Below are 21,975 nucleotides of genomic sequence, written 5' to 3'. Positions count from 1 at the left end.
TGTTTATGGTTAGGTTGATTTGTGCAACGATTGTGTTTTTTTTTTGCGAAGTTGAAGTAGGCTGTGATTCGATAATAAATTAACAGGCACCGCATTGATTATATGCAACGCAGGACAAGCTAGTTAAACTAGTAATATCATCAACCATGTGTAGTTAACTCGTGATTATGTTAAGATTGTTAAAAATTTAAAATAAAGTTTAATGCTAGCTAGCAACTTAGCTTGGCTCCTGCACTCGCGTAACAGGTGGTCAGCCTGCCACGCAGTCTCCACGTGGATTGCAATGTAATCGGACATAATCGGCGCCAAAAAAGGCCAATTACCGATTGTTATGAAAACTTGAAATCTGCCCTAATTAATCGGCCGACCTCTACTGCACACACACACACTACACACACACTGCGCACACAGCGGTAGCTGCCAGACCCATGTGGTGTATATTTTTTATTTCACCTTTATTTAACCAGTTAGGCCAGTTGAGAACAAGTTCTCATTTACAACTGTGACCTGGCCAAGAGGGAGGTAAGGCAATAAATAGGCCATAGTGTGGAAATAATTACAATTTAGCAATTAAACACTGGCGTGATAGATGTGCAGAAGATGAATGTGCAAGTTGAGATACTGGGGTGCAAAGGAGCAAAAAATATAAATAACAGTATGGGGATGAGGTAGTGGGATAGGCTATTTACAGATGGGCTATGTACAGGTGCAGTGATGTTTGAGCTGCTCTGACAGCTGGTGCTTAAAGTTAGTGAGTCTCCAGCTTCAGTGATTTTTGCACTTCGTTCCAGTCATTGGCAGCAGAGAACTGGAAAGAAAGGCGGCCAAAGAGGAATTGGCTTTGCCGGTGACCAGTGAAATATACATTACATTTACATTTAAGTCATTTAGCAGACGCTCTTATCCAGAGCGACTTACAAATTGGTGCGTTCACCTTAAGACATCCAGTGGAACAGCCACTTTACAATAGTGCATCTAAATCTTTTAAGGGGGGTGAGAAGGATTACTTTATCCTATCCTAGGTATTCCTGAAAGAGGTGGGGTTTCAGGTGTCTCCGGAAGGTGGTGATTGACTCCGCTGTCCTGGCGTCGTGAGGGAGTTTGTTCCACCATTGGGGGGCCAGAGCAGCGAACAGTTTTGACTGGGCTGCGCGGGAACTGTACTTCCTCAGTGGTAGGGAGGCGAGCAGGCCAGAGGTGGATGAACGCAGTGCCCTTGTATGGGTGTAGGGCCTGATCAGAGCCTGGAGGTACTGAGGTGCCGTTCCCCTCACAGCTCCGTAGGCAAGCACCATGGTCTTGTAGCGGATGCGAGCTTCAACTGGAAGCCAGTGGAGAGAGCGGAGGAGCGGGGTGACGTGAGAGAACTTGGGAAGGTTGAACACCAGACGGGCTGCGGCGTTCTGGATGAGTTGTAGGGGTTTAATGGCACAGGCAGGGAGCCCAGCCAACAGCGAGTTGCAGTAATCCAGACGGGAGATGACAAGTGCCTGGATTAGGACCTGCGCTGCTTCCTGTGTGAGGCAGGGTCGTACTCTGCGGATGTTGTAGAGCATGAACCTACAAGAACGGGCCACCGCCTTGATGTTAGTTGAGAACGACAGGGTGTTGTCCAGGATCACGCCAAGGTTCTTAGCGCTCTGGGAGGAGGACACAATGGAGTTGTCAACCGTGATGGCGAGATCATGGAATGGGCAGTCCTTCCCCGGGAGGAAGAGCAGCTCCGTCTTGCCGAGGTTCAGCTTGAGGTGGTGATCCGTCATCCACACTGATATGTCTGCCAGACATGCAGAGATGCGATTCGCCACCTGGTCATCAGAAGAATCATATACCTGCTGGAGCGTGTGCTACGGGTGGGTGCTGCTATGGGACCAGTGAGCTGGGGCTTTACCTAGCATCTATATTTACCTAGCATCTATATCTCAGAATCCTGTATTCCTCCACCACTTCTGCTAGTTTACCCACCTAGCATTAGCCTGTATCTCTTTAGCACAACTCTGTGTATGAGCCGGTTCCCATATTATTACCATTCTAATTCACAAGCACTGTGTTAGCATAGCGCTTAGCGGTCAGTGTGCCATCCATCCATCCATAGACACAGACAGACAGACAGAGACAGGCAGGCAGGCAGAGCTAAACCACACCCATTAAGGACAGCGTATTGTTCCCAAGCTAATTGAATCAAACATAAAACATGAATAAAACATAGCTGACACACGCTCTTGTCACACACACAAAACATCACACACACTGTTGTTCATATAAACACACACCTGTTTAAATAAGCATACACACCTGCTTATAAACACCTGCTCACAAACACACACACACACACTCCCTTTCCCAGGCTCATTGATTCTGAATGGGCCACTCATACAGACCACTCATAGTTTTCATATTGTCTCCTCCCCCTCTGACTATGAATGGACACCCTTGGAAATGAGTCCATGTTTTTGTTTCCTTATTGCCTTGTCAGCCTCATATGAGCTGACAATGCCAAAACACCGGCTAGTAGTGTTAACCAGGGGATTGTTTAACATTTAAATATTTGTGTTGTTTTGGTTGCTTGTGGCCCGTGTTGCTTTCCTCCATGTGGCCTGCGGAGAATAAACAGAGTTGGTAGTCTATACAACATCCTAATGGGATATGGTCTAAACGTTTTGCAGTATCACATACGCCGTATGTTTATACATGCATCGTCTTATTTATAGAAATTAGGGCCAAGAGTTATTTTTTTTCTGGATCCTAGTTATAGCTAGAACTAGTTTCAATCGTTTTGTCATGAACAAGTCTAGAATTGAAACAAGGGTTTTTACTGACCATGTGACCTGACTTCAGACAGTAGAAGCTGAGATGTGATGTGGCCTTAGAGAAAGTAGTGTTGACTGATGGGCTACAGAGAGTAGTGATATCTGTCTCTCTGTCTGCCTTTCTGTTTCTCTTTCGGTCTGTCGGTCTGCCTGTCAGAGAGCCTCTTACATTGAGCTGCAGGGTGTCTCGGTAAGAACAGTGCAGTGTTAGTGGTTGTCACTTCAACGTGCTGCCCCTGTGTGATGATTGAGCTTTGCTGCGTTATCTCGTTGTTGCTCTTTTTGCTGACGGGGGATGATTTGAAGGGTGTGTTGTCATAACACTTTCAGAATTACAGTTTGAGGAGACTTTAAAAAGATAGACAGTTGTGTGTGCGAGCGTGTGTGTGTCTTCAGACTTGAAGTTTGAGGCAGTTCAAGGATGTCTGGGTCATTCCACGAAAAGGGCACCTTTTGCGTCCCTTTGATATTTTAAGGAGAAATTGTGCACCAATATTACATTTTTACAAGGCTGTTATATTAAAGGGCCTATCAGCAGTTGAAAAAAATAACAAAGACACTATTCCAGTAAAGAGGCAATCAAATCCAATCAAATGTATTTATATAGCCCTTCGTACATCAGCTGATATCTCAAAGTGCTGTACAGAAACCCAGCCTAAAACCCCAAACAGCAAGCAATGCAGGTGTAGAAGCACGGTGGCTAGGAAAAACTCCTTAGAAAGGCCAAAATCTAGGAGGAAACCTAGAGAGGAACCAGGCTATGTGGGGTGGCCAGTCCTCTTCTGGCTGTGCCGGGTGGAGATTATAACAGAACATGGCCAAGATGTTCAAATGTTCATAAATGACCAGCATGGTCGAATAAAAATAAGGCAGAACAGTTGAAACTGGAGCAGCAGCACGGTCAGGTGGACTGGGGACAGCAAGGAGTCATCATGTCAGGTAGTCCTGGGGCATGGTCCTAGGGCTCAAGTCCTCCGAGAGAGAGAAAGAAAGAGAGAAGGAGAGAATTAGAGAACGCACACTTAGATTCACACAGGACACCGAATAGGACAGGAGAAGTACTCCAGATATAACAAACTGACCCTAGCCCCCCGACACATAAACTACTGCAGCATAAATACTGGAGGCTGAGACAGGAGGGGTCAGGAGACACTGTGGCCCCATCCGAGGACACCCCCGGACAGGGCCAAACAGGATATAACCCCCCAGGAAGGATGTTTACCTTGTTTAAAAACATTGGTGTAGAACAAGCTTATATTTGGGTTCTGATGGAGTCCAACAGTTAAACTAAGCTCATGAGGCATACAATAAGTTATATTCTTCAAGAATCAATGGGTACATATAATTAATGTATAAGTTCAAAAATGTATGTACCAATTTATTTATGTGCTGCTTGCCCCTTTAAATGAAGTGCCCTTTAATAACTTTTCATGTTCAAAATTGTGCACTCTCAAACAATAGCATGGTATTCTTTCACTGTAATAGCTACTGTAAATGAGATTAACAAGAATTTAAGCTTTCTGCCAATATCAGATATGTCTATGTACTGGGAAATGTTCTTGTTATTGACAACCTCATGCTAATCGCATTAGCCTACGTAAGCTCAACCGTCCCGTGGAAGGGACACCGATCCCGAAAAAGTTTTAATATACAAATTAGGCACATTTGGGCAGTCTTGATACAAAATGTTGAACACAAATGCAATGTTTCATTGGATCAGTTTAAACCGTTGCACATACACTGATGCCATCTAGTGGCCAAAATGTAAATTGCACCCGTGCTGGAATGGCCTTTCTCTTGCATTTCAAAGATGATGGTACAAAAAAAACTAAAGAACAGTTGTTTTTTTCTTTGTATTATCTTTTACCAGATCTATTGTTTTATATTCTACTGCATTCCTTTCACATTTCCATAATATTCAAAGTGTTTCCTTTCAAATGGTACCAAGAATATGCATATCCTTGCTTCAGGGCCTGAGCTACAGACAGTTAGATTTGGGTATGTCATTTTAGGCGAAAATTGAAAAAAAGGGGGCTGATGTTTAATAAAGACCACATAATTTTATTAAATGAATAAAGACTTGGTGAAGTGCCAAAATTCTGCAAATTGACATGTCCTCTGTGCACCCTCTTTGACTTTCTCCACATTTTCACCATCGTTGTAAAGCCCTAGTTATTTAGTTGCTTGACAAAGTCATTAAGGAGATTATTATTTATTTAATGTGATTAATGATTCATTTATGTCTGTCCCTCATTTTAAGGTCAAACCTGTTACGTGAACTGAAGTCTCGTTTTAATATGGTGAAACTGTTCCTTTTAAAATGTTTTTCAAAAATAACATTGAACATTTGATAGTCAAATTATAGTGTAAAAGCAGGTGAGCTGGTTCGACTGTTTTTGTCCATTTTGTGTTTGAAAACTGAGATGGTCGAGCATAACAGCACAGACTGGAATATGTTCCGGGATTCTTCCGATGGCATTGAGGAGTACACCACATAAGTCTCTGGCTTCATCAATAAGATGACGTGACTGTACGTACATACCCAACTACTTTGCAGGCACAGTTCAGCGTGTCAAATCGGAGGGCATGTTGTCCGGACCTCTGGCAGCCTCTATGGGGGTACCACAGGGTTCAAATCTCGGGCCGACTCTTTTCTCTGTATATATCAATGATGTCGCTCTTGCTGCGGGCGATTCCCTGATCCACCTCTACGCAGACGCCACCATTCTGTATACTTCTGGCCCTTCCTTGAACACTGTGCTCACTAAGCTCCAAACGAGCTTCAATGCCATACAACACTCTTTCCGTGGCCTCCAACTGCTCTTAAATGCTAGTAAAACCAAATGCATGCTCTTCAACCATTCGCTGCCCGCACCCGCTCGCCCGACTAGCATCACCACCCTGGATGGTTCCGACCTAGAATATGTGGACTGCTATAAATACCATAGGTGTCTGGCTAGACTGTAAACTCTCCTTCCAGACTCATATTAAACATCTCCAATCCAAAATCAAATCTAGAATTGGCTTTCTATTTCGCAAAACAAAGCCTCCTTCACTCACGCCGCCAAACTTACCCTCGTAAAACTGACTATCCTACCGATCCTCGACTTCCGCGATGTCATCTACAAAATAGCTTCCAACACTCTACTCAGCAAACTGGATGCAGTCTATCACAGTGCCATCCGTTTTGTCACCAAATCACCTTATACCACCCACCACTGCGACCTGTATGCTCTAGTCGACTGGCCCTCGCTACATATTCGTCGCTAGACCCACTGGCTCCAGGTCATCTATAAGTCTATGCTAGGTAAAGCTCCGCCTTATCTCAGTTCACTGGTCACAATAACAACACCCACCCGTAGCACACGTTCCAGCAGGTACAGTGGGGCAAAAAAAGTATTTAGTCAGCCACCAATTGTGCAAGTTCTCCCACTTAAAAAGATGAGAGAGGCCTGTAATTTTCATCATAGGTACACTTCAACTATGACAGACAAAATTAGGGGGAAAAATCCAGAAAATAACATTGTAGGATTTTTAATGAATGTATTTGCAAATTATGGTGGAAAATAAGTATTTGGTCAATAACAAAAGTTTATCTCAATATACCCTTTGTTGGCAGGTCAAACGTTTTCTGTAAGTCTTCACAAGGTTTTCACACACTGTTGCTGGTATTTTGGTCCATTCCTCCATGCAGATCTCCTCTAGAGCGGTGATGTTTTGGGGCTGTTGCTGGGCAACATGGACTTTCAACTCCCTCAGGCTGACTGGTGTAGAATAGAAGTATATATGGCATTCTGGCAGAGTCCGTCTTAGTTATTCAAACATATACAGGATTTCTACACATCAATCCTGGAACAGGAAGAGGACTGACAAATACAGCGATTACAATAAAATGAGGGTCAAGTCCTGGGGGGCAGCCAGACACTATGGTGGTTTTGTCTGTTGTTTGTTTTCCATGATTGACTCCACACAGACACACACAATCTTAACCTAAACCATTAGTGGGAAAAATGCTAAACTGACCCGAGATCAGCATCTAGGGGCAACTTCACCCTACACCGTAAGAACCAAGAGAGTGGTGTAGATAAGATAAGGACCTGGGTGAAGAACTCTCTGTGTTCTGTGTAAGAGGAGTAACTGATTCAGGGTCAGTTTTTCTGAGAGCACTGAGCAGAATGCAGGTTCAGCAGTGACAGTGTAGAGCTGTGTGTTTGACAGAGCGGTATTAATCAGCCGCGTGTGTGTGTCTCGTACTGTCAGCAGTAGCAGAGGTAGCTGATCCAAGCTTCTTTATTTTAGCCTTCCCTCATTCATCCATCTTCGGTGTCTGCCGTGACGTAGTTGACACGGAGACTGAATCTCACAAACACACACACACTCTCACACACCGCACACACGCCATCCATCACCCTTAAGCCTTTACATTTGTGGGAATTGGCCTATATGTATAGTGCTAAATTGAAATGTTTCTTACAGAAGGAATATGATAAGCATGGTAGTGTTGTGTCTTTACTATCATTAAATTGAAGACATAGTTTTATCAAAGATTCCCTGTAATTAGTATAACACGATCAAAGTAATTAATCGTGTAACTGTAATTAACTAGGAAATAGGGGGCACCAAGGAAAGTATTCAGATTACAAAATTATAATTTCCCAATATAACCTTTCAGATATTTTCATATCTGATCAATAGTCTTCTGATTAATGATTTATTTATTTTACCTCACGTTAGTCTCATTCCAAACGTCGTAAATTGTTGGTTATCTGCACGAATCCGGTCTTGACTATGAGTCATCCATACATCAATTGTCTTAAATAATTTATTTATTACTAACTAAGTAATTCACAGAAATGCATAAACAAACAGTAAATATGGTTACATGAAATGATAGAATGTGCCCTAGTGGGCTGAACCGGCATGGCAGCTTGTTAGACAGAGGGGCAATGGTGGGTCGACTAAGAAGTCCCTACAGAGTTAATTATAACAATTAAAATGCTAATCCCTTACACATGAACGCTCACTCATTCGGGAACAATTGCAATCAATATATATATTTACGCTCAGTGTGTCGTCTTGATCGCTGGTGAAAAGTTCATTTCTTTTGCAGAATTGTCCGTTTCTCTCCCTCTCTCGGTTGTGGTTAGAGGGGATTGTTCAGAGTCACATTCGTTATAGAATGGGTGTTTCGGCGGTTGTCGTTCTTCTCGTTCAATGATGCCGAATTCCTAGCTGCAGACTAGTAATTAGTATCAAAGACTTATTCTGTCGGTATCGATAGTCTAAGAGTTTTAACCACGTGGTATGGTTAAAAAATTCAGCAATGGTCTACAACCTTCAGTCCCTCTCCTACTGGAGAAAAACATGGTCTCAACCTTATAGTCCTCCCCTAATGGAGAAAAACATGGTCTACTGATAATTTCTCAAAGTGGGGTTTTATTCAGAGTGGCAGAAGAGGGCTGTCCCAGGATGTCTGGCCCTAACTGGGCTCAGGGGCGGTCCTCTGATTTAGTTCAAATCAAAAGGGAATTGTACTTTTCTTCATTAAACAGTCCACAATCATATTACACCATTATTCAAACAGTATCATCCTCACTCATTCATCTTATACAACCATTAGATGTAAACCTCATATCTGAGGCTATCATATAAACAGCGTTATGGTAATGTGGCCACACCGTCTCTCTTGAGCTTCCCAAGTTGTTCCAAACGCACCAGTTCGTAGCTGGATTCTTCACCGATCTTTTACACTTTCTCTGGAACATGAAATTTGTTCGTACCTCACGTTCTGTGAGGTGGAAGGATTTCCTTTGTCTCCATCAAAACTACTCTCTATAACTGTGTGTCCATGAGGCAGGGTCTTCCTTAGGAATTTACGACCTCACTCTGTCCACAGCAGTCCGGTTGTAGAAGCAGAGAGGGGGATGGTGCTCGATGTACTCAAAGAGGGCAACATCATGACAGTAGCAATTTAAAAAATCTGGTAGCAGTTACATCTCTTTGGAGATTATGGGGACATTTTCAGGCTGAAGGTGAGGACACAACAGTTCACCTGACACAAGCCTGAATCCAAAAACAGCACACTGTTGATTTTATATGCGATCGCTGATGAATTTGTTTTTGTACAACGCCCCTTATTTTGAAGTCACACGAACGAGGATGGCAGTTACTGATTGAATGTATTTAGCGATCGATAGAGCAGCGGAATGAAATTCAGGGTGAGTCGTCAGGCAAAGAGCTTTCAACTTTTAGGTGCTTTTTTTTTCGTGGCTCTCCTAGCTGTGCCGTTGAGGCAAGCACGCTTGTAGTTTTTTGTTTGGAAGACAGTCTTGCATCCCCACCATCACACAATTACAGTTGTTGTTTACGCAATTCAAAAACAGGCCATTATAAATCTCAATCTGGGTCAGGTGGGCATCTTTTGAAACCTTGTTCTATTGCCAACATGACTAGCTAAATGATAAAATACGATCTTACGGTTTTGTTGCGCATAGAATGGAGTCATTCAGGTGCATGTTTCCGCAAAACAAATTTTCTCCACTATAAAGCTCGCCAGTTTGTAGTCCTAAAAGCCTTATACATTTTGTTCTATGATGTAATATCAGGCAGTTAACTTTTATGAATTATTAAGGCTTTATGTGCTTATTTTAATGATAGAAATGCTTCAAAATTCACATAAACGTACTTTAGCTGATGAAGATTATCTCATAGAACATAATGTCTAAGATCTCCTAAACTCGTATCCCTGCACATTGACTCGGGATTGGAACTTCTTGTATATAGCCTTGTTATTGTTTTTATTGTGTTACTATTTCCCCCTATCCCTACCCACATGTTCATACTGTATTACCTCAACTACGACTTTTTCCACATTTTGTTTAGTTACAGCCTTATTCTAAAATGGATTACATTTAAACAGAAAATCCTCAGCAATCTACACACAATACCCCATAATGATAAAGAGAAAGCAGGTTTTTTGAATTGTTTTGCAAATGTATAAAAAAAAAAATGAATACCTTATTTACATAAGTATTCAGACCATTTGCTATGAGATTCGAAATTGAGCTCAGGTGCATCCTGTTTCCATTCACCATCCATGAGATATTTCTACAACTTGATTGGTCCCACACTTGATTGGTCGGGGCGGCAGGGTAGCCTAGTGGCTAGAGCGTTGGACTAGTAACTGGAAGGTTGCAAGTTCAAATTCCCGAGCTGACAAGATACAAATCTGTCGTTCTGCCCCTGAACAGGCAGTTAACCCACTGTTCCTAGGCCGTCTTTGAAAATAAGAATTTGTTCTTAACTGATTTGCCTAGTTAAATAAAGGTAAAAAATAAAATAAAGAGTGCATGTCAGAGCAAAAACCAAACCATGAGGTCAAAGGAATTGTCCGTATAGCTCCGAGACAGGATTGTTTCAAGGCACTGTTTATTTTTTTACCTTTATTTAACTAGGTAGGTCAATTAAGAACAAATTCTTATTTGTTCTTTGATCATCATGCTTAAATGGAAGAAGATTTGCAACCACCAAGACCCTTCCTAGAGCTGGCTGCCCAGCCAAACTGAGCAATCAGGGAGAAGGGCCTTGGTCAGGGAGGTGACCAAGAACCCGATGGTCACTATGACAGAGTTCCTCTGTGAAGATGGAGGAATCTTCCAGAAGGACAACCATCTCCGCAGCACTCCACCAATCGGGCCTTTATCGTAGAGTGGCCAGATGGAGGCCACTCCTCAGTAAAAGGCACATGACAGCCCGCTTGGAGTTTCAGGCCATGAGACTCTCAGACCATGAGAAACAAGATTCTCTGTTCTGATGAAACCAAGATTAAACTCTTTGGCCTGAATGCCAAGTGTCACGTCTGGAGGAAACCTGGCACCATCCCTACTGGGAAGCATGGTGGTGGCAGCATCATTCTGTGGGGATGTTTTTCAGAGGCAGGGACTGGGAGACCAATCAGGATCGAGGCAAAGATGAACGGAGCAAAGTACATAGAGATCCTTGATGAAAACCTGCTCCAGAGCCCTCAGGACCTCAGACTGGGGCGAAGGTTCATCTTCCAACAGGACAACGACCCTACTTACACAGCCAAGACTTGAACCCGGTCGAACAGATGTGGAGAGACCTGAAAATAGCTGTGCAGCGACGCTCCCCATCCAACCTGACAGAGCTTGAGATGATCTGCAGAGAAGAATAGAAGAAACTCCCCAAATACAGATGTGCCAAGCTTGTAGCGTCATACCCAAGAAGACTTGATGCTGTAATCGCTGCCAAAGGTGCTTCAACAAAGTAGTAAAGGGTCTGAATATTTATGTAAAACTGATATTTTTTCTTTGTCATTATGGGCTATTGTGTGTAGATTGATGAGGAAAATGTTTTTTGTAATCCATTTTAGTAATGTAACAAAATGTAGAAAAAGTCAAGGGGGTCTGAATACTTTCCGAAAACATCTGGATTTAGAGAGCCGGTTACTAGCACTCAGTGTGCACTGAAGCAGACAGTGGATGAATATGAAATGTTTGGCTGTGAGTGATAATAAAAATAAAAAAACATCTGCCTCTAAGAAAATTCCTTGAAGAATGTTATGGATGTTTTGTGTACAAAGGTAATGACTAAAGTGTCTTATTTAAAAAATAATAATAATTTGACTTGTCTCTGAGAATTGTCATTTTGGGCATGACTTCAACTAAACTGCAATACCAGAGTGGGCCTGTAGGTGCAGTGAATAGCGTGCTTCCAGACCGGAAACACTGGGACTTGTTCTCAACCCCTACACGGTTGTAAAGGGTTAATGAGAGATGACAGATCTGCTGGGACTGGCAGACACACTCCTTCTCTTTCCTCTCCTTTTTTTCTCTCCTCTCTTCTCCTTCTTTCCCTTATTTAGGCTACCTTCCCTCTCTTTTCTCCTCTCTTCCTTGTTTTGTCTTCTCTGATTCCTCCCTCTCTCACATTTTGTCTTCTGTAACTCTTGCTCTGTCTGTCACTCTCACTGTTTGTTTGTCTGTCTGTCTCTCTCTCTCACTGTCACTCTCTCTCATCTGTCTTGTGGTGGTTTGTTCGCTGTGCTGCAGGATTGGGTTTTTGTGTCTGTGTGCATTTCTGTCATCTGCAGTTGTCTGTATCTGTCATTTTCTTTGTGTGTGTGTGTCTCTCTGTCGTTCTGTCTCTCTCCCTGTGTGTGTGTGTGTGTGTGTATTTGTGTGCATGTGTGTGTGACTGTGTCTGTGTGTGGTCACAGTGCTGTGCTTCAACATATGCTTTGTAGGAGCAGGGGCCGGGAGAGAGACCTGCAGGGGCGGGGTCAAGCCTTCTGTCAACCTGGCAGCTCTCTCTCTGTGTGTGTGTGTGTGAGGGGAGGTTTTAGCCTGATCCTGATATCTGCTGCCCTCGAAGGAATACAGTGCATGATGGGAAAGCTGAGCAGACACATCTGACACTGTGAATCACCTGCCATGCCACTGCCAGAAACCTCTCTGTTTCACACACACACACACACACTTGACACAATATGGTTATACCTAGAAAAGGTGTCATTACACACATTCAACAACACACACACAGCATTATTTTGCTGCCATTTACTGTTTTCTATGTCCACTGTGGGAATATGCTCAGCTCTGTCCCCACCCTACTGCTGCAGTATCTCTCTCTTTCCTCCCTTCCCCTTCCCCTCTCCCTCTTTCTCTCTCTCACACCATCCCCTCTATCTCTCTCCCTTCCCCTCTCTTCCCTCTCTCTCTCCCACCCCTTCTCTCTTCCCCTCTCTCTCTTCCCCTCTCTGTCTCCCCTCACTTCCATCTCTCTCGCTTCCCCTCTCTCACCTCTCTCTCTCCCGCCCCTCTCTCACCTCTCTCTCTCCCACCCCCTCTCTCTTCCCATCTCTCTCTCCTCCCCCACCTCACTCTCCCGCTCCCCCCTTTATCTTTCCCTCGCCCTCCATCTCTCCCTCCCCAGATCACCCCGCCCCTCTCTCTGTCGAGTGAATAATAGATGATGTTCTGTAGGTACAGAGTGCTGCTTTCTCTGTCAGATGACACAGACTGGGAGGAGGTGGCTCGTGTTAATGTCTGTTTCTACTGCAAGTAGAATGATGATGATGTGTGTTTCTACTGCAAGTGTGTGTCTACATTACATTTCAGTACTGCAGATCTTCTTTCCTGGTTCTCCCCTATTTAACCATCACCATCACTCACACACACACACACACACACACCCTCTGCAGCAGTGTCAGTTCCAGTGTTATAGATTGTGCGGTGTGTGTGAATGTAGTGGGAGCAGTGTGGACTGGTCTGGATAAACAGGGATTACAGGGCAAACAGTTGAGCCCGGCCCAATCTCTCCCTGCGCCTCATCAATCCTGTGTGTGCAAAGGCTCAAATTCCTTCGTGGATCGATAGTGTTGATCTGAGGTTATTTAAAGTTCTGCCTCGGCTCAGAGAACTCAATAGACCTGAAGACATCTTAGCTACCCAACCTCATCTGACATCACACTTTGGTTTAAATACTATTCAAAATCATATCAGCTACTTTATCTGGGCTTGATTGAGCCTGCTTGGTGAAATAGAAACAATAGAATAGTCCCAAAACTGCAAACCCTGCCCATCTGGCACTCCAAGCAGGCTAGAGAAAACACTCAAAAGTATTTGAAGGATTTTCAAATACTAATTGAACCCGGGTCTGGAAGACATTTTAGTTGTTCTATCTCCACCCTGATCTGAGGCCAGGGTTTATATGTGGTCACAGGTTATGTGACGAGAATCATTGTACCATCTAAACTGCTGTGAAATGTCTTTTCCATAACCAAAAATATTGGGTTTTCAGCTGTTTGAAGCTGGTGTACACAACCGAAAGTAAAAGCCGCAAAAACAAAACTTAAGAGCAGAAGGGATAAAACGCATCTACCACTTCTTAGACTTACTTTCAATGAAAATTACATATCTATAACTCACATTTCTATGTGAATTTGGTCGGGTTGCGCAAAAAGTTACATATTGTACCTTTAAAATCTCTACGAGATCGGTGTCCCTATACTGGGACGGTTGAGTTAACGTCCGCTAATGTGATTAGCATGACGTTGGAAAGAACAAGAACATTTCCCAGGGCATAGACATGTCTTATATGGGCAGAAAGCGTCAATTCTTGTTAATCTAACTGCACTGTCCAATTTACAGTTGCTATTACAGTGAAAAAATACCATGCTATTGTTTGAGGAGAGTGCACAACAGCAAAAAACTGTTATCACTGCAACTGGTTTGATACATTCACTTCTGAAGGTAAATAATGTATTTACATTCAGTAATCTTGCTCTGATTTGTAATTCTGAGGACCCCAGAGATAAAGATTTAGCATAGTTTTGTTTTGTTTTATAAAATCAATTTTTATATTCAAATGTAGTAACTGGGTTCTACAGTTTGAACCACTGCTGTCTCTGGCTCCACACCCACCCCGCCCGGCCATCTAGATGTGTGAATGTTAGTATATAAGATAATGATCCATCATGTATGACATTCCTGGCAGTGTGTAAACTTAAATGTTTTATTACCATATAATTTTTGTATGTTCTCTATAGTTATGTGTTTGAAAATGTATCAATTGACCAATTCGGCACATTTGGGCAGACTTGATTTAAAATACTGTCCAGTATTGCAATGCTTCACTGGATCAACCTGAAACTTTGCACACACACTCCTTCCATCTAGTGGCCAAAATATGAATTGCGCCTGAACTGCAATATTATATTACGGCTTTTCTCTTGCATTTCAAAGATGAAATATTATTTATATTTTTTTGAAAACATGTTTTTTTGTTTGTATTGTCTTTTTCTAGATCTAATGTGTTATATTCTCCTACATTAATTTCACATTTCCACCCACTTCAGAGTGTTTCCTTTCAAATGGTATCAAGAATATGCATATCCTTGCAACAGGCAGTTAGAAATAAAAATGTAAAAAAGGGTCAGATCCTTAAGAGGTTGCGTCAAACTGATCAGGGAACAGTGTTTATGATTATTCCAAAACATCCATCCTGCTTGCAACAAGACACTAAAGTAATACTGCAAAAAATACAACACATTACTGAGTACCGCTCTCCATATTTTCAAGCATAGTGGTGGCTGCATAATTTTACGAGTATGCTTGTAATCGTTGAGGACTGGTGAGTTTGTCAGGATACAAAATTAACAGAATGGGGCTAAGCACAGGCAAAATCCTAGAAGAAAACTTGGTTCAGTGTGCTTTCCGCTAGACACTGGGAGATTAATTCACCTTTCACCAGGACAATAACCTAAAACACAAGCCCTAATCTACACTGGAGTTGCTTACCAAGAAGACAATGAATGTTCCTCAGTTTTCACTTTGTGATTGTGGGGTTTGTGTGAAGATAAGGGTTAGGAAACATGTATATTTAATACATTTTTCATTCAGGCTGTAAGACAACAAATGTGGAGTAAGACAAAGGTGTATGAATACTTTCTGAAGGCACTGTATATACTGTACAGTACAGAGGCCCAGCCCGTATCCCTGACCTTATTAGTGTGTGAACAGCATCCCATTGTTATAACCCCATCCCATACTGACTAGTAATAAACTAGGGGTCGCCAATTAATTTCAGCCGTGGGCCAATTTATTTACATTTACATTTAAGTCATTTAGCAAACGCTCTTATCCAGAGCGACTTACAAATTGGTGCGTTCACCTTAAGACATCCAGTGGAACAGCCACTTTACAATAGTGCATCTAAATCTTTTAAGGGGGGGTGAGAAGGATTACTTTATCCTATCCTAGGTATTCCTGAAAGAGGTGGGGTTTCAGGTGTCTCCGGAAGGTGGTGATTGACTCCGCTGTCCTGGCGTCGTGAGGGAGTTTGTTCCACCATTGGGGGGCCAGAGCAGCGAACAGTTTTGACTGGGCTGCGTGGGAACTGTACTTCCTCAGTGGTAGGGAGGCGAGCAGGCCAGAGGTGGATGAACGCAGTGCCCTTGTTTGGGTGTAGGGCCTGATCAGAGCCTGGAGGTACTGAGGTGCCGTTCCCCTCACAGCTCCGTAGGCAAGCACCATGGTCTTGTAGCGGATGCGAGCTTCAACTGGAAGCCAGTGGAGAGAGCGGAGGAGCGGATGGTCGGGGGACCGGTACATAGTTATAAATACTTTGCACACTGACAAATGACTGCAAGAATCCCAAACAGATATATTATTAGATATTTTTTAATATATATTTTTTTACAAACCTTGATTAAGAACTCAGTTTGAGTTGTCAGGCTATTGGCCTTACCCACCTATACAAGAGGAAAAATATGTGAAAATAATGTTCATTGACTACAGCTCAGCGTTCAAAATCGTTGTCCCCTCCAAGCTCGTCACCAAGCTTACGACCCTGGGACTGAACGCCTCCCTCTGCAACGAGATCCTGAACTTCCTGACGGGCTGACCTCAGGTGGTGAGCGTAGGCATTGTTACAGACTCCCACCACCCAAGCCATAGACTGTTCTCTCTGCTTCCGCATAGCAGACGGTACAGGTGCATCAAGTCTTGACACCAACCGACTCCAAAACAGCTCCTATCCCCATGCCGTACGACTGCTAAATAGCTAACAAAATGGCTACACGGACTATCTGAGTTGACCCATGTATTTTATTCTCTATGCACACTCACAGGGCCCAACACACTTACGCACACTGATACTCCAACACACATAGACAGTCACTCCCATCATTTGCTCACACACACATAGTATGCAAATACGTTTATACTGACTCTACACACACCCACTCACATACAATCATCATATACGCTGCTGCTACTCTGTTGATAGTATTCAGTATCCTGATTCCTAGTCACCTTTACCCCTACACATATCTACCTCTATCAATATAGTATCCCTGCACATTGTAAATATGGTACTGGAACTGACCCTGTATATACTTTGCTTACTTGCTTTATTGTGTTCTTATTCTTATTTTTATATCTTGTTTATTTTTGTTCTACCTTGTTATTTCTAGTATTACAGTGTTATTGATTACTGCATTGTTGGGGTTAGAGCTAGCAAGAAAGGCATTTCACTGTACTTCTGCATGTGACATTCAAACTTGAAACACAGATTTACCACCCTACACCGCCTCCTGGGTCTATGATGTGAAATAGAAATTGGATGAATCAGACTGTGGCTGTGAGACAAATGAATTATGTTACTTTTATATTACTTTAGAATCCCCGAGGGGAAATGGATTTGTCAACGCAGCAAACAAAATAGACTACTATAAAAACTCTCCCTTCTGAACGAACGCTCCATCCACTCCACCACTGCTTTGATCTCCTCCCATCAGGTCGGACATACCAGACAATGAAATGTCGCTCTGAACTCTTCGGTAGGAGTTTCATCCCTGGGGCTGTCACTATAATGAACAATTCTATGTACTGTGCCTTCAGAAAGTATTCACACCCCTTGCCTTACAGTGCCTTCGGAAAGTATTCACACCCCTTGCCTTACAGTGCCTTCAGAAAGTATTCAGACCCCTTGCCTTACAGTGCCTTCGGAAAGTATTCAGACCCCTTGACCTTTCACATTTTGTTACGTTACAGCCTTATTCTAAAATGGATTAAATATTTTTTAAATCATCAGCAATCTACACACAATACCCCACAATGACAGTGAAAACATGTTTTTGGAAACGTTTTCAAATGCATAACAAATTAAAACAGAAATACCTTATTTACATAAGTATTTAGACCTTTTGCTATGAGACTGAAAATTGAGCTCAGGTGTATCCTGTTTCCATTGATCATCCTTGAGATGTTTCTACAACTTGATTGGAGTCCACATGTGCTAAATTCAATTGATTGGACATGATTTGGAAAGGCACACACCTGTTTATGTAAGGTCCCACAGTTGACAGTGCATGTAGGAGCAAAAACCAAGCCATGAGGTTGAAGGAATTGTCCATAGAACTCCGAGACAGGATTGTGTCGAGGCACAGATATGGGGAAGGGTACCAAAACCTTTCTGCAGCATTGAAGGTCGCCATGTCCTTGAGTGGCCCAGTCAGAGCCCGGCCTTGAACCCGATCAAACATCTCTGGAGTGACCTTAAAATAGCTGTGCAGCGACGCTCCCCATCCAACCTGACAGAGCTTGAGAGGATCTGCAGAAAAGAATGGGAGAAACTCCCCAAATACAGGTGTGCGAAGCTTGTAGCGTCATACCCAAGAAGACTCGAGGCTGTAATCACTGTTAAAGGTGCTTCAAAAAAGTATTGAGTTAAGGGTCTGAATACTTATGTAAATGTAATATTTGCTAAAATTTCAGAAAATATGCTTTTGATTTGTCATTATGGGGTATTGTGTATGATTTGATGAGGGATTTAAAAACATCAATTTTAGAATAAGGCTGTGACGTTACAAAATGTGGAAAAAGTCAAGGCGTCTGAATACTTTCCGAATGCAATGTATTGTGGAGTGACACTTAAATAAATTTTTCTAACTAGAACATTAGTCTCCATTAGTAACACCTGTGTGTGGCATGGGGCACTGCATGCCAGCTTTGTCTGTGTGCCAGCCTTTGCCAAGTCTCCAACCATCCCTCTCTCAATCTCTCTATCTCCCTCCTTCCTCCCCATCTCTTTCGCCAATCCCCCCATCTCTCTCCCCCTCTCTCTCCCCCTCCCTCCAACCGTCTACCTCCCTTTCTCCAGTCTCTCTTGTTAACAGTGGTAGTTGTTCAGATCTAATGATGTCGTAGTAGTAGAGCCAGTCAGTGTTAAATATCAACCGCTCCTGTGTCTTTTAACACTCACTGACTGAAGGTTGGGATTCATTACCTGGGCAACGCTATTTTGTACATTCTAAAAAGCCTCCGAGAAAAGGTATCTTGCTCTCTTATTTTCTCTAATTACCATGCAATTTGATATATTTCTCTGGGTGTAAGGTCTCTTGCGCTCTTATTTTCTCTAATTATCATGCATATAAATATATTTCTCTAGGTGTGTTGTGCTTTGCTTGACTATAAATGTTTTGTGATTTTAGAACTTCCAGGCCCTCCCAAGGCAGCCGGTGCAGATCACTAAGAAGCAATATGTTCAAGGTACAGTTAATCACACAACACACACACATTCAAATTCAAATCCGGTCTAATTATGCATTATGCACAGCCTCTCCATATGTTTAATGTAAAATGAATCACCCCTCCCACACTCGCAGGCACACAAATACACAGACACACGCTGATCTTTTTTTGTACAGGCTTCCTACTTTTCACACTGTCATTTAGGTTAGTATTGTGGTGTAACTACAATGTTGTTGATCCATTCTCAGTTTTCTCCTGTCACAGCCATTAAACCCTGTAAATGTTTTAAAGTCACCATTGGCCTCGATCCCTGAGCAGTTTCCTTCCTCTCTGGCAATAGTTGTGTACAGTAGATTCGTCACACTAGTCATGCAGACATGTACACTTTCTCCTTTTATTCACCCTGGTCATCACTAGTTCTATGGTTCTCTTTCTCCCTGCCTTCGGTGAGTCGCACCCCCTGCCCTGCCACTCACCCATCATATCCCCAGAGCACCTACTCATCAACTATATATCTCTCTCTCACTCTCTCTTTTTCTCTCTCTCTCTCTCTCAATTCAAGGACTTTATTGGCATGGGAAACATATGTTAACTTTGCCAAAGCAAGTGAAGTACACAATAAACAAAAGTGAAATAAACAATAACAATTAACAGTATACTTTACACAGAAGTTCCAAAAGAATAAAGACATTTCAAATGTTTAAAGACATTTCAAATGTTTTCTACTGCCAAGTTTACACCTTCACTATTACAGTGGAACGCTTTGTCCAGGAAGTTGTCTATAAGGAATTTAATTTGTTGTTGCCTAATTATTTTTTGGTAGGTTTCCACACTACTTTCCTTCCATTTATAGCATTTCTTAATATTATTCACTTACTTTGGCTTTGATGCCTCATGATTGAGTATTGCTCTGTTCAAGTAGACTGATTTTGCTGTGATCTGATAAGGGTGTCAGTGGGCTGACTGAATGCTCTGAGAGACTCTGGAATTGAGGTCAGTGATAAAGTAGTCTACAGTACTACTGCCAAGAGATGAGCTATAGGTGTACCTACCATAGTAGTCTCTCTCTCTCTCTCTGTCTGTCTGTCTGTCTGTCTGTCTGTCTGTCTGTCTGTCTGTCTAACCTCCTACTCTCCTTTTTCACCTCTTTCTCCCTCCATCAGTCACCCAGCCCCTCTTTGAAGGTGATTGAAGCCCTAATCAGTCCTTATTAGAGGTGTTACGCTGGGTTTTGTTGCCCTGTGTGAGTGTGTGTGTGCGAGCGTCCGACGTGTGTGTGTGCCTGTGACGTTGATGGTGAACAGTAGGGGACGTTTTTCCTCTTTTACTCAGTCGGGGTCAGCACTTACCTGCCCAGGATAATGAAGTGGCGTTAGATTCGTCCTGATGGGATTCTGATTACCTCAACCAACGACCCAGTTTCTTACCTAGCTAGTTTACTGCTAACCACGACCTAGTTTCTTACCTAGCTAGTTTACTGCTAACCATGACCCAGTTTCTTACCTAGCTAGTTTACTGCCAACCATGACCTAGTTTCTTACCTAGCTAGTTTAATGCTAACCATATAGTGGACTAACTGTTCATCTCTCCCTCTTGTCTCTTTTTTTCTCTCACCCGTCTACTACATCTCTTTCTTTCTTTCTCGCTCTCTCGCTGTCTTCTCCATCACTCCTATATATTTTCCCTACCTCACTATTTCTCACTATTTCCTTCTCATATTTCCATATACAAAAAAAACACTTACTTAATTATTTTTTCCTCTTTTAATTGAAGTCAGGAGATGTCCTCTAGTTAACTTCTCACACATGTTGTATTTATAGGGCTGCCAGTTAATTAAAGCACTGACTGGCTGGCTGACTGGCTAGGAAACTCACCAGCACTACTCACTATAGAATGGAGAGATGACAAGGCGGTTATAACACATGTATAACCTGAACAGTGTAATTACATTATTCAGGCTCACCGTAGGCTGGTAGCTGTGTTATATCTTTATAAAAGTGGAAGTTGGGTTTTATAGCTGGGTATTTCATTTTAAATTCACTTTATTTTCTTTAGTCCATTCAGTAACACTTGCCACTGTTTTCCGGGGAGTCCTGGGTAATAGGATTGTACTATATTAACATGGTTGGTACAGTAATGTGGTACGGTAGGTTCATGGTGGCTGTGTGTTTTGGTTCTCTCAGGAAAGGAAGCGGAGGTGGTGACGGTTCACCCACGGGCCATGTTCATCCCCCAGGATGGCTACACCTTCCTGGCTGCAGGTAGGCAAAGGTCACACTGGCCATATCATTCATTATTAGTGTACTTGTGTCAGCAAGTTATTCCACATGCTTATTGAAATTATTCTCTCTTTTTTTGGGGGGGGGAAATGTACCTTTTTTTAACCCCTTTTAGAACCAAGGCACACACAAAATATCAATTTGAGTGAATGTTTCACTTTCAGGGGTTAATGTACTGTATCGTTTTCCCTTCATTTTATTTTGCTGGGCTCTAATAACCAGCCATCTGAGATGTAGGCCTAGATTATACTGTATGTACAGTGGGGCAAAAAAGTATTTAGTCAGCCACCAATTGTGCAAGTTCTCCCACTTAAAAAGATGAGAGAGTCCTGTAATTTTCATCATAGGTATATGTCAACTATGACAGACAAAATGAGAAAAAAAATCCAGAAAATCACATTGTAGGATTTTTAATGAATTTATTGGCCACTCCAATACCTTGCCTTTGTTGTCCTTTTACCTACCAATACCTTGTCCTTTGTTGCCATTTTGCTACAACTTTGGAAGTATGCTTTGGGTCATTGTCCATTTGGAAGACCCATTTGCGACCAAGCTTTAACTTCCTGACTGATGTCTTGAGATGTTGCTTCAATATATCCACATAATTTTCCTACCTCATGGTGCCATCTATTTTGTGAAGTGCACCAGTCCCTCCTGCAGCAAAGCACCCCCACAACATGATGCTGCCACCTCCGTGCTTCACGGTTGGGATGGTGTTCTTCAGATTGCAAGCCTCCCCCTTTTTCCTCCAAACATAACGATGGTCATTATGGCCAAACAGTTCTATTTTTGTTTCATCAGACCAGAGAACAGTTCTCCAAAAAGTATGAT

At 42.6% G+C, this 21,975-nt stretch overlaps 1 protein-coding gene across 1 annotated transcript in view; it reads left to right on the top strand.

The window, feature by feature from the left end:
* poln (polymerase (DNA directed) nu) overlaps nucleotides 1–21,975 on the top strand; it is an 81,595-nt gene that overhangs the window by 29,477 nt on the left and 30,143 nt on the right. Inside the window, exons 19-20 of the mRNA XM_065021137.1 lie at nucleotides 18,826–18,883; nucleotides 21,049–21,126. Of these exons, the coding sequence (XP_064877209.1) occupies nucleotides 18,826–18,883; nucleotides 21,049–21,126 (136 nt within the window). The remainder of the gene's footprint in view (nucleotides 1–18,825; nucleotides 18,884–21,048; nucleotides 21,127–21,975) is intronic.

The sequence above is a fragment of the Oncorhynchus nerka genome, linkage group LG8, assembly GCF_034236695.1.
Source record: "Oncorhynchus nerka isolate Pitt River linkage group LG8, Oner_Uvic_2.0, whole genome shotgun sequence".
Classification (NCBI taxonomy): Eukaryota; Metazoa; Chordata; class Actinopteri; order Salmoniformes; family Salmonidae; genus Oncorhynchus; species Oncorhynchus nerka.
The sequence above is the reverse complement of the archived record's forward strand: the minus strand, read 5'-3'. Positions and strand labels throughout refer to the sequence as shown.